The 13,964-nt window shown below is 36.2% G+C and overlaps 1 protein-coding gene across 2 annotated transcripts in view; it reads left to right on the top strand.

Moving 5' to 3' along the window:
* LOC110442227 (afadin-like) overlaps nt 1–13,964 on the top strand; it is a 107,837-nt gene that overhangs the window by 77,858 nt on the left and 16,015 nt on the right. For both annotated transcript variants that reach the window (XM_021485719.1, XM_021485718.1), the window contains exon 18: nt 11,252–11,317. In XM_021485719.1, coding sequence (XP_021341394.1) covers nt 11,252–11,317 — 66 coding nt within the window. The remainder of the gene's footprint in view (nt 1–11,251; nt 11,318–13,964) is intronic.

Here is a 13,964-nt window from a genome sequence, read left to right as displayed (position 1 = left end):
GTCAGGACTAGGTACTGTAAAACTGTCAGGACTCGGTACTGTAAAACTGTCAGGACTCGGTACTGTAAAACTGTCAGGACTCGGTACTGTAGAGCGGTCAGGACCAGGTACTGTAAAACTGTCAGGACTCGGTACTGTAGAGCGGTCAGGACTACAATCTTGTTCGGCGAGGAAGGTTATAAGAGGTAAAAGAGAAAGTCATACATATGTGTGTTATCAAAATATGTTGAGTTGTGAGGTAGTCCCGCCTTATCTACCTGTATAGTTATCCGATACGGTGCGTAATCAATATGATATTTACAGAAATGTGATTGGACAACTCTCTGTGTTATCAAACAAACCACATGTCCAGAAGTTGGCTCTTCATAACTGAACTGCAGCCAAAAATGGACTGGTGTTTTTGATTTGTACAGAGATCGGGCCACCTGAACTAACCTGTGTACCGGTTATGGTTTATAGGTACTTACAGCCTATTTGCATATCAATGCGGTTCTCTGTTGTGTGTTAGGAGAGAAGTGGGCTTTAATGTTGAATTGAGGCTCGAGGCTATTTCTATCAGTACAGTGTATATACCGTCTACTCCTGTCAGACATGGGACTGGATCACATGTGGGGCACTAACAATACCGGTAATTAGAAATTAGGGTAACTTGTGCCAGAATTTAGTGATGGTCTGGAGTGAGTTTTACATGTATATCCACATGTGGAGAGTTACCTGTGATTGACATCCTCACCAAGTGGAAAGGGACAGTGTTAAAAGGACTGACACACCTGTAGAACACACCTGTATACAGGTAATCCTGGTGTATTGTCACACAATTTCAGGCTTCATTGCAAAAAACAATACAAGTTATGTATGCTTGATGTCGTCAGGAAATTCCTTTCATATTCTGGATTTAAAAAGAATGGATGTGTTACACTAAATTTGTCAAAATTTGTTGGGATTTTTAAACTGTTCAAGTTCAGTGTTCAGTGAAGTGACAAAGATTCGGAGGATTTATTATGTAAGGTAGTATGTCGCGTGTCGACATTTCAATAATGGTCAGACCCCTGCGTTGGTGTGTGTGGGGTGTACGAGACTAGACAGTGTCAAGCAGACATCTCTCGGATCTGCTTGCATCACATTTCCTCATCATTAATCAAAATAGTGTTTTCAGCTTATGAGGTTTTGTGATAGCACCTCTATCAGATAGTGTATTACATACCTTGTAGACTTGAAATATCTGTGTGTTTACTTATAATATGTATTTACCTGTATTGTGTATTTACCTGTATTGTATACTGTTGAGATGATATAATGACCTCCCTAACTCTGTTCCTCCCTGAGGGATGGAGTTTATAATCAAACCTTTAATCCCTCACAGACCTCAATGGACTTGAAAAACTCAATGACAACCCATTCCATTGTTGAACTGGAGGGTGATGAGGTCAGAAATATTTATGTCATCTTTACTACTTCATCTCAATCTCTGTGCAAATGTCAGACTCAAATTAACATAATTTTATGTAATGAAATTCTATTTTCTGCTGTATATGACCTAACGGATCAAGCTTGCTGATGTAATATAGAGGGGATTTGTTAATAAGAACTCCGTATAATATTATTCTTTACCTAACCTCAAGTATACAGTGTGTCATAGTGTTGGTATGCTGTTAGGGTTTGGGGAAGAATGTTTAAATGTCAGCTAACATGCCTGGTGTTAGAATTGCTTCCTTTAAAAAATAGAAATTGAAGTAGACATGAATTGACTACTTTTGGACTTGGAAAAACTTTTTAAAGCATTTTATTTATGACTTAACAAGATCTTGACAGCTAGCGCTAGTTTCTTCTAAGTTAAGATTCGCTGGGTGTCATATAAACGGCAGTGCTCATTGGGTACTTAAGTCACAGAGGATTTCTGAGGCAGAAAAAGGGGCTGTGCAGGGAGTACTAAAAATGTCCGGCATGTCAATTGTGTTTGCTCATTTATTGATCACTAGGCAAACTTACGCGTCTGAAATTTACATTTGTACAAACAAATGAAACATTTACCTAGCTGTTTGGTAGATTGTATAGTTTAAGTTTAACATCTTATCAGCACCAAAAAGCACAAATGAAAAAGCAGTAGATTCAATTTTGTGTGAAGTGTGGTGTGTAAACGGTGTTCTCCACCGACAAGGCAGGTCCTGTGTATTTATCAATTTGTTATCAATCATGTATTATTGGTCATTGACAAGGCCCTGGTGCTCGGGCTCCCAGCTTTGTTACAGAAGTCACAGCTAATGTGTCTGCAAACAGCTTCTCTTGACATTGGAAACAAGGTTGGATCTTTTGAAGTAACGAGTGGTTTTGTTATACACCCCAAATGTTGCCAAGTTTAGAGGAATAGTTTCTATAAATGGAGAACCTCTCACCAGGTGATTTGTTACTAGTTAACGAATGAGACTATCTGACCTCATGGCAGGGTACCATGTTTGAAGTTTTTTTGGTCTGTATTTTGCAGAATATAGACGGCCAGGTTTTGGTAGATCTATGAGGTTTATTGTATATAGAAGTTGTCCTTACAGCCGGAGTTGACGCCAGACTTACAAACCAGGGTTCGGTAAAGGATAAAGAGTCTCCGCCATTAAATAAGTAAAACAGCTATTAAAGTGAAATATCAATCTTTTGAAGTAAGAAAGGGAATGTTGTAATGGTTAAGTGGCTAGGTCTCTACTGCTGACCTGGCATGCAGGCATCATGTTTTAACATTTTATTGCATCAAAGTAACGCAGTGTTTTATGGGGTGCATGTCTTTCACACACCGATAATAGGAGGTGATGTGTACCAAGCATACCCATCAGTTAAGGGCAGGTGGGGTCAAGGTACCAGGGCCGAGTATATAAGGGGTCGAGTATATAAGGGGGCCGTTGTTTGTAGTAAAGATCTGTAGCGTATCTGATACATACTCTATCATCTAAATCAAATTAAACGAAAACTTGATAGGTAAAACATAACAGTAAAATGTGTAGGTTTTGAAAAAAGAAATCTTGCTTTGAAATGTTTTGGTATAAGGATATAGAATTTCCTAAGCTACCGAAGTATTCCTTGTAGAGATGTGAAGTTTGATAATTGGCCTTTTGAATGGACGAGTCAACAGGAAATAACGCTTTGTAACGACTATGACAAGCATGGCACCCAAGGAATGTCCAAATCTTTCGACAAAACAACACTTCATTGCTAGCATGATCCCTGGGATCTAAGAGAGCTTTAATGAGGAGTTCATGATATTGTTAACCTGATCCTAACCGCCTTAAATAAATGGTCAACATAAATATCTATAAAAATTACAACACAATTTATAGACTTTAAGGTTTGCCTCCACAAACAAACAGATATATTCCTAAGATGTTTCATTTTAATGAAAACACTTTTGTGTATCTCTTAACTCAGACTAAAATTCTTATGAGATTTAAACAATAGATGTCACATTCCTGGTATTCCTGAATGTGTCCATACACACCCGAGTAGACTTAAACTTAGTTATGTCAAATTGTAAGAAATGTTTAACATTTTCTATTTGGATTGATTAATATTATGTAATACTCTTTAAGGTGTGACAGGCTCACCTGTACTGTATACTTGAGTAGGTTTACATTCCATTCCTATCTACAGACAAATCTTTAGGTGCTAGGGTGGTAAGTGCCCTTGAGTTTTGATATTGTTACCCAATCAGAATTGGTTTTCTATTCGGTAAGGCTGCGTTCTGGTAGGCCTTTAAGGGTAACATTGAAATGCATTAGTAACTTTACTTCTGTCTTTCTTTATAATTTGTTAATGCTGGTTAGGTTGTGTTCGTTGAAGCTAAAATAATACAATAGTGTTTAAGTAATTTTTGTATTCTCTGGTTCGATATATCGGTGTCCTTTACCATACAATTGTTAATTACCGACTTATTTGTGTCTGTATTTGTCTTAGGTCTTGGTTTAAACCTCAAAGAAATATCTAATCAACTTACATCAGTGTTTTGACGGTTAGACTCAGAGTAATACTCCTCACGATGGCAGCTTGCCAGCTCTTTTTGCAATTTGGATTTTCTCTGTGGAAGGAATTTAAATCAGATCAATGTGTCCAAAACAATGTCGAAGACTAGTGCTGAGCTGAGCTCTATTGTTTACTATTATTTATACACAATGTCAAGACATTTTTTTCCAGAGGTGTGTAATAACCTGACACCTGTAGTAGGAACACACTGGTCACATGGCAGTCAATTCAAACTGTTATAAAAATAGATGTATCAAAACTCGACCACTGGTTGTGTGCATACCAACATAGTATTTTCCATTGTATATAGTATTGTACTTAGAGTCATTATGGTTCCCGCAAAAGGCATTAGGAAAAATTAGAAGTCTTAATGGGATTTCATTTACAAATCCCTGGTTTAAATATGTATATATTGTAGCGTCTGTTTTGATTTTTTAAACATTTGCGCTGTCATTGTTTTCTTTAGCGATTTTGCCGTAAAGCATTTTCAAACAAATACTACTGTAATAGGATTTCTGAACAAAGTAAGTAAAATTCTCTATGGAATTGCGAGATTAAAATTTGTGGTTAAGTAGTGTGTAATTGTGTGTGGCAAGAATTTAAATTTGACATGGGATGTTAGTTGGAATCTGGTATTTTTAGAAAAAATTACATCAAATACATATGTTTTCCTTCAGTCTCTATGTATATTGAAATTTAGAAACTAATCTAAGTCATCATACAAATATGATATTTATTTGAAAATATCACAATATAAATCTACCTTGTCTAGTCTTATGAAAGGTTCTCTCAACTGAAACATAGCCCTTTAAACTAACACAGCTGTAACTGGTACAATAATTCTGAAATGATATGGATGTTTTACTGGGAATGTTTTGATGGAATGTCGGTTGTAATAGGTTGTATGACAGAAGGGTTATTCATGTTGTATAATGGTGTGTACTGCAGTCACACCTGTTATCATACACTGACATCAGATTATACTTTGAGATAATGTTAACAAGTGTTAATACACACACTGATTACGAGTAGTACTGATGAGAGGTATTCACTGATAACAGACGACCGGTACAGGTCATAAAGGACACTCCAATTATGTACAACAGTTTGAAAAATTCAATTAAGCCCGATTCACACCAAATATTTAAAAGGTTTTACCAGATTATTACTTTGTAATTGTAAACAGGAGGCTGGAGTTTGTCATCTGATAGTCCTACCCTTAATAATAAGAATTTTAAAATATTTCCAAATTATTTTTTATAGGCTATATGTCTTTCCTTTTCTCTGGTATCATTCTAATTGAGTTGTCCATTTAACACAGCTAGGAGCTCGTTTAGCGGTAGATTTGTACATGCTTATGAGTTTAAGTTTCAATATATTTGTATTATTTTGTACATTCATCTTCAATATAGTTGGATTTCCTGTTTGTTAGGTATGCTTTGGTACCTAGATCAATAAGGTAAATAGTTATGATATCTGCTGCTCGACAGGTATATAATTAGCATGTTACCTGTATAAATAGTTATGATATTTCCTGCTCGACAGGTGTATAACTAGTATGTTACCTGGTGAATACTGTACAGTGTAATGTAACACGTGTGTCATTAGCCAGGTAGATATCTGATACGGACGCTTCAGATGTACATAATCAAACCATTTTTGTCTGGTGATATAGAATATTATGTTACTTTGGCAATAGACCCCAGTCCACAGTAACATGTAACAGTCCTGTATATTTATCAACAGGAACATGTCATGTTTATGGCCCAGGTTTATTAGCCTGTTTTGTCAACAATATCTGGAATGTCGCTTAAGTCAGGTTTGTCCCATCAGCTTCTGCTTCAGGTACAGATTACAGGTACAAAACTTAGCTGATCGGGATGGCATTTTATTGATATGTTGCCCTAATCTTTTGTTGTATGACAAGGCCAATTACCTCCAGTTCTCACCACTTTTCTGCTGGGTAATCCAACTGGTCTCTGTCAAGTTTATACGGTAGATATCGATTAATTGAATGAAAAATGGTTGAAAAATACCCATATTAATGTGATTTTCTTGTGTTTATAAGGTGTTTTGCTGAGTAAACTAGGACCTTGAGAATAGCCTCTACTGAGTGTCTTAGTAACCAAGAATAATCTAAAGCTAATACGGATAATCAGTATATCCTTGGTCAGTCGATGTAACTTCATCTACATTAAAAAGTTCATTTTGTTTAGTATGATGTTGATGTTTTTAAAGAATTGTAAAATATCAGTAAAGGAAAATTTATTTAAATGGAAAAAAATGAAAGAAAACAACATTGACAAATGGAAGGAAAAGGAATACCCAGAAATGACAAGTGAACACTTGTTTCATCATAAGTTTCACACAGAGTCGCTGTATTGGAAGTCATGAATGATATTAATGCAATAAAAGGGTAAATAAATATCACCAATTTTCACCTGTATAGTTTAGTTTGTAGGCTGGCTACACACAGTCTAGGTAAGTCCAGCTATTTAAGGGTTAGGATTAGTAACTACACAGCAATGATTGGTCAATTACAGTCCTCTCATTCACCTTTTTCAACATCTTAGTAGGGGAGGATGGAAGAACATATTGTCGAGTGATAATCCCTCAATCGACCAATTATAACTCCACTGACCCATTATACTTAGCTATTAACTAAACAACAAACCCGGAGATGAAGCACTCTCTAGGTCGTGTTCGACCCTTGAGGCTGATCAGTTCTTTAATCTCTGTTTGATTTCACACACCACAGGTGATTGGCTAAAAAGATTGATCAATGATTTAATCTTGTTACGACCCACCAAAGGACTGTCCGTCCAGAAAGTTTGACCATGTTGTCAGTGACCATGCTATGTGGGCTTATCAAAAAGTGATTATGGATAGACAGAGGTACCCTTTAATACTAGTGGTTACTTTTAATACTGAAAATGTGTATGTCCCTGAACAAATATAGTAAAATCTAGTAAAACACAACTTATTCCGAGCTTGCATGTGTCCTTGTTTACAGTGCTATAGGTGAAGTACCATGTTTATTTATCTCCCTGATCGAGGAGATTTCCGGCCCTTTGTATATGGATTAGTAATACCCGTTACAGGCCAGGCATGGCACCACCCCTGTATAAAGTCAGCTTCCTGTCAAGTCACGCAATCGTCACGCTGATTGTCCGAGCTCATTTTGATTCTCGTTACGTGAAGAAATCCATCTGTTTGGGCCATTCAGCTCTGTACTGACTGGGTCAGAAACTGTCATTGTAAATCTCTACACTCCTATACAAAGAGATCAGAAGTAGGCCAGCAAAGTATATAGCTTTACACTTTTTTGACAAGTTATTGGATTTTGAAGAATGTTGACTTTTTTCCAGGGTTAATCAGGGGGAACAGTTAAGCAATGCTATCAAAAGCTAGGTTGCCATGGAAATAAATTACATCAATGGCTATGATCCTAAGCAAAATTGCATGTTTCTATGAAACAAATTGGCTTAAGTTTGAAAAATAGGTATGAAACAAGTCATTATTTGATCAGTCAGGATAATTTTTTAATGAATGAATATTATTGCATGTTACTGCATCATTCTTATTAAACGTTATTTCTGACAAAAACATTGTCTCAACAGTTGTTTATGAATGAAATTCTTGGTATTTGTTAAAATAAAAACTGATGAAACCCTTTCATTATAAACACGCCCTACGGTCAGACATACCACAGAAGATTGAGTTGAAGAATTACAGTAGGAATGTTATTTGCCTCAAACTCCAGCTTCACATTGTGATGTTCCTTCTCTTATCACTCGTGGATCAGCTCTCAAAGCCAGGCTGAAAGCTCTATCATTGATGTGCATGACAGATATAAAGCTGTATCATTGATGTGCATGGCAGATTTAAAGCTGTATCATTGATGTGCATGACAGATTTAAAGCATATATTTAATTGTATACTAGGCTCTCAGATACCACCCACAGTAGCAAGACACATCTTACTGGTGTATCCTAAAATTATTTTAATGCAATTGTCTTTTTTATAAAACTACCTTATTCTCAATGCATTTTAATCACTACTTAAGGATATATGCCGCCTTTCAGTGATATGAATCTCCTGCACATAAGAGTTCCACTCAACAAAACCTGAAACATTTCTTTTATAAATGTGACTTGAATAATTGATGACACTTTTGAAGAGTCGACAAGAATGCATACATTGTATTTCTGAACATGGAGATAATAGCAGTGAACAAGTTTTATGGGAGATAAGTCACAGATATTTTGTGATTAGGTGGTATACATCCTTAAGTCACATCGCACTGAGATATAATAATTGAACTATTGAAGTTGCACATCCTTCATGTCCTGACTGACATGTCATCAAGTAACCTTACTACTGTTGATGGCATTGAGACTGGCACTTTTAGAGCAATTTTCTGAAATATGGGAAACATATAGGAAGCAGAATGACATGGGAAACTTATGGGAAATATATGGGAAGATATGTGTAAGGTGTAGGCATTTATGTTTCATTCATTTGGCAAATTAAATGTATATTGTTATGTTAATGAGAAAAGTTGATTACAGACAAGATGTCCACTAGGTGTAAACCTCGGCTGTAATATCACAGGTAAGTTTTCACCTATCTCTGGCTGACAGTTAGAACCTGGTTAAGTTTGAGGTACATGTTTTATTATATAATGAATTTTTCACTTTTGTGACTTCTGCTAGTTATGTTTATATAACTTATATATAGTTTAATGATTTAAATGTTTTACTGAATTTGTAATAAAATTTATACTTAAATGCTGTCATTGATTTTTTTTCATCCAGTTGCTGATTCCATTTATAATTTATCTTTTTTAATCAAAGCATATGTAAATTCTGATATATATGATTAATAGCCTAGATAGGATAAATTTATGCTAAAATTACCTAGAATGTGAATTAAGTGTTGAAATATCTGTTTAATTCTGCAACTCATATTGTGTTGTGTCATATTGTGTTGTGTATGTTGTGTTGTGTATGTAGTGTTGTGTATGTAGTGTTGTGTTGTGTATGTCATGTTGTGTATGTCATATTGTGCATGTCATGTTGTGTATGTCATGTTGTGTATGTAGTGGCATATGTTGTGTTGTGTATTTAGTGTAATATGTTGTGTTGTGTATGTAGTGGCATATGTTGTGTTGTGTATGTCGTGTTGTGTATGTCATGTCATGTTGTGTATGTCATGTTGTGCATGTAGTGTCATGTTGTGTATGTCGTGTCTTGTATGTAGTGTCTTGTTGTGTATGTCATGTTGTGTATGTAGTGTAATATGTTGTGTTGTATATGTAGTATCATATGTGGTGTTGTGTATGTAGTGTCATATGTTGTGTATGTTGTGTTGTGTTGTGTATGTTGTGTATGTCATGTTGTGTTGTGTATGTCATGTTGTGTATGTCGAGTTGTATTGTGTATGTCGAGTTGTGTTGTGTATATCGAGTTGTGTTGTATATGTCATGTTGTGTTGTGTATGTTGTGTTGTGTTGTGTATGTCATGTTGTATTGTACATGTCATGTTGTGTTGTTTATGTCGAGTTGTGTTGTGTATGTAGTGTCATGTTGTGTTGTACACTACATGTGTCGTGATGTCTATGGGATTAAAGGTCTTTACTAGACAAGAATATAAGGGAACAATTCTGCCGATTCGGAGGATACAGGAGACAACCAATGACAGAAAGAGTTGCTTACATGCCATTATCATTGTTGTATACATATAATTTGAATAGATCTAGAATAGTTGTTGAGTTCTCAGTTTGTTAATTGGAGCATATGATGTCTGCATATACAAAGATAACTACGATCACCAATATGTGACGCTCACAATCTGCAGTACAGCATCCCTAAACATGGCAGGAGTAAAGCACTGTACAAACTGAGGTTATACAGATAGTGTCTTTTGGCATGTTTAGTTGTGGTTAGAGAAGTAAGGTCTGGCTGTTTTCCAGGGCGTGCAGTGGTCACCGACCTATATATATACCTGGCTTTACAAACAGGAACCTTACAATACCCAGGGTGTTGGCTCGGTGTTCTATAACCTTGTACTCATCCTGGCTCCGATACAGAACTCGGCCAAGCGTGCTGTTATACAGGACCTGTACACATGAGCGACCTTTTACTTACACTACAGTTGTTTCTATCAGCAGTAATCATACACCGAAAAGGTTCACTAAAGAATGATTATAAGCTAAATACATTTACTTTCAGCATTAACACATACCATAAACAGAAAAAATCTTTTTAATTTCGGACTTGTTGAGGCCTCATTTGAAAAATCTACACCTGTAAGATGTATCTCATATTTATCTTGCATGATAAAGTAGGTAGAGTCACTTCAATTCTTTCGAAATTATTAAAATGTAAGAAAAGCTATTACATAAAATGTTCTTACTATAACTTGATGTACTATACTAGAACATTTCAGTACACTGTGGAATGGGCATGATAACATTAATTATGGCTGGTAAGCTTTGAAATAACAAGAAAGTTTTACAACACCTTTCACATTCCAACAAATTCTAAAATGGAGCAGAAACTATACATTAGTGCAGCTTAACACTTGTGATGGATCTCGACAGAAATGTGACTTACAATTACACACCTGCCCTATCTTAGGGAGGGGGATCAAAACTGTGCCCCTCCCACACCAAACCTGAGGGTCGTACATCTGGTAGAGATAGGCGACACCCCTGGTCCCCACCCACTATCTATACTGACCAGATAATGTCGGTCTATACCTAGCTGGTCGTTGTGTAACATTGTATCCAGTTTCACCGCTCCACCCATATGTCGGGATAATCAGCATTTTTTTGCCTGTTTTTTATTCAATGAAAATTTTTCTTTGTAGACTTTTCAAAGAGCAAGCATGCTCATTATATGATAGGGCTATCGGTAGTGGACGTGTCTGTGATAATCTACTAGGGTGATTATAATGTGTCAGATGTCAGGCTGATTCTGACAAGGAGATAGGCTGACACCTGGGTAAAGCATCGTTTGTATAAATTAACTTGTTACTGTTTTTACACAATTCTATTGTATGTTTTGTGTATGTTTTTTGTTTGTGTGTGTTCTGTGTTGGGTGTATATTATTAGTGGTATAAATATAGAAATTATTGGGCAACTAAATGTTTCGATGCTTTCTGTTGTATGTCTACATTGCAGGTCATGTGAAACTATTATATATTGTTGAATGGTTGGTTGATTTGTTTTTATGATTGTTGTAGGGCGAGGGTCAGAAGGAGAGAGGAATATACATCAAATCTGTGGTGCAAGGGGGCGCTGCTGCTCTTGTAAGTATCTGTGGTGCAAGGGGGCGCTGCTGCTCTCGTAAGTATCGGTGGTGCAAGGGGGCGCTGCTGCTCTCGTAAGTATCGGTGGTGCAAGGGGGCGCTGCTGCTCTCGTAAGTATCTGTGGCGCAAGGGGGCGCTGCTGCTCTCGTAAGTATCTGTGGTGCAAGGGGGCGCTGCTGCTCTCGTAAGTATCTGTGGAAACCACGCTTTTGAGAAAATATATCATAATAGATGTCTAACTTAATAATTAGAGATGGATCCAAGTAGTACAGCAGTAGACTTGTACAGTAACGGGGCACACACAGTTACGTTGATTCTCACTCGTGTTGTTAGATTGATTTTAACGTTAACAATCAGAGGACTATTGTTAATTCATACTGCGTAAATGTTATTATGTTTTAATATTTCCATTTAGTACATAAGTCACTTAACGCTGTTAAACATAAATCAGAGTATGTAGGTAAGTGTAATGATTACTGAAATACGATATCCGTAAATATGACCAGGCTAACACAATGGGCCTCTTCAACAGTTCCTGTTGATATTGACACACGCCAATCAATTATCAAACAGAGGCTTCTGATTTCATTCTACAGAATCTAAGTTACATATCACAAATATCGAATATTCCAGGTTGAGGTTTTCCTCTTATGATATGTATTATAACTGTTAAGTTAAGTGTATAATAAGGTAATGGTGTCAGAAATACTGATTAGCTTGGATGGACGAAGGTGTTATGGTCACCTGGTTCCTTGACCAGCCAATGCAAGGGAGTAATTGTGGGTTATTTGTAGAGTCACAGTCAGGTGGGCGAGATGACCAGATAAGGGATCAGTAATGACATGTCTAGTCGTGGGTAATCACACGCAGCCTGATTGCAGGGTAGATAACTCCTGTCTGGTTCCGCTGTGTTATTACCAGGTCTAGAGCCTCTATTAGGTAGAGTGCACAGACCACAGAACAAATTAGCATTCTGTTGTACAGACAGATTACATCATAGCTATAATGGACACTAATCCATAGACACAGTGCACTTTTGTTATGAAAGATAATATAACATGTTTTCTATGTGATAACTAAATATGTTTGTCTCTGTGAAGTACTATTAGTACTCTGATTCATTGATCAGCTTGGGCCATGATGCCAAATACCTTTTCTGTTAGTGATTGTAATAGTCTTATTTGTTTTAATTCAATAATTTCAATAAAACTGCAAAATTTTACGAAGAAACCTGACTTAAACATATTTTACAATAAAACTGGAAAGTTTGAAATTATTTATTACATTACAAACTGGAAAGTTACAAATAAATCCTTGGCTGTATAAAATAAAACTGAATATTCTAGATTGCAAATTTTTGTGCTCGATACTTTATGTGAACTGTATGATGAATGATGTTATTTTACATCTGTTAGTGGTTAGAGATTTATAAATAACCGTTATTTACCAGACAGTAACAATAGCACAGGTAACAAAATAAAAACCAATTTGGCCATCACATGATAATGTAGGTATGTAAGAAGGTACAGGGTGTTCCCACGCCAGACTAGGACCATACGACCAGCATCACACTGTAAAACACCAATAAAACAATCTACATAGCGCTTACTTCTCACCATCCAATCCCCTAATACCCATGTCATTGGGATTTCACGCTGCTCAACCATTTTTTGGATCAGTGGGTGCCAAGTGGTATACAAAGTTATAGCCATGTGTGTGTGGTTTCTACTCCATACATCTGGTCACTACTTTACATCAAGGCTGGCAATTATTGTAATCAAACACACCAGTAATTCCTGGCTTTTGACCAAGAAGTGGGTAAAATATCGACTAATTTAAGGGTTATTTCAGGTGACCTTTACACTGTAGCTGTTGACATTTCATCGTTTTATAATCGGTAAGCAAACTAGAACACAATGTTTGGTGACCTCCAAGATATGACAGTCTTGATTGGTTAACATATATCTCACTGATATTGTTTACCGTATTACTTTGGTTAACATATATCTCACTGATATTGTTTACCGTATTACTAAGGTTAACATACATCTCACTGATATTGTTTACCGTATTACTAAGGTTAACATACATCTCACTGATATTGTTTACCGTATTACTCAGGTTAACATATAGCCCACTGATATTGTTTCCCTTATTGCTTGGGTTAACATATATCTCACTGATATTGTTTACCGTATTACTCAGGTTAACATACATCTCACTGATATTATTTACCTAATTACTCAGGTTAACATATATCTCCCTGATATTGTTTACCGTATTACTCAGGTTAACATACATCTCACTGATATTATTTACCTAATTACTCAGGTTAACATATATCTCACTGATATTGTTTACCGTATTACTAAGGTTAACATACATCTCACTGATATTGTTTACCGTATTACTAAGGTTAACATACATCTCACTGATATTGTTTACCGTATTACTCAGGTTATCATATATCTCACTGATATTGTTTACCGTATTACTCAGGTTAACATATATCTCACTGATATTGGTTACCGTATTACTCAGGTTAACATACATCTCACTGATGTTGTTTACCTAATTACTCAGGTTAACATATATCTCACTGATATTGTTTACCGTATTACTTTGATATTCATATCAGCAGTGTAG

Source organism: Mizuhopecten yessoensis, unplaced genomic scaffold (assembly GCF_002113885.1).
Source record: "Mizuhopecten yessoensis strain PY_sf001 unplaced genomic scaffold, ASM211388v2 scaffold716233, whole genome shotgun sequence".
In the NCBI taxonomy this organism is placed as follows: domain Eukaryota; kingdom Metazoa; phylum Mollusca; class Bivalvia; order Pectinida; family Pectinidae; genus Mizuhopecten; species Mizuhopecten yessoensis.
The sequence above is the reverse complement of the archived record's forward strand: the minus strand, read 5'-3'. Positions and strand labels throughout refer to the sequence as shown.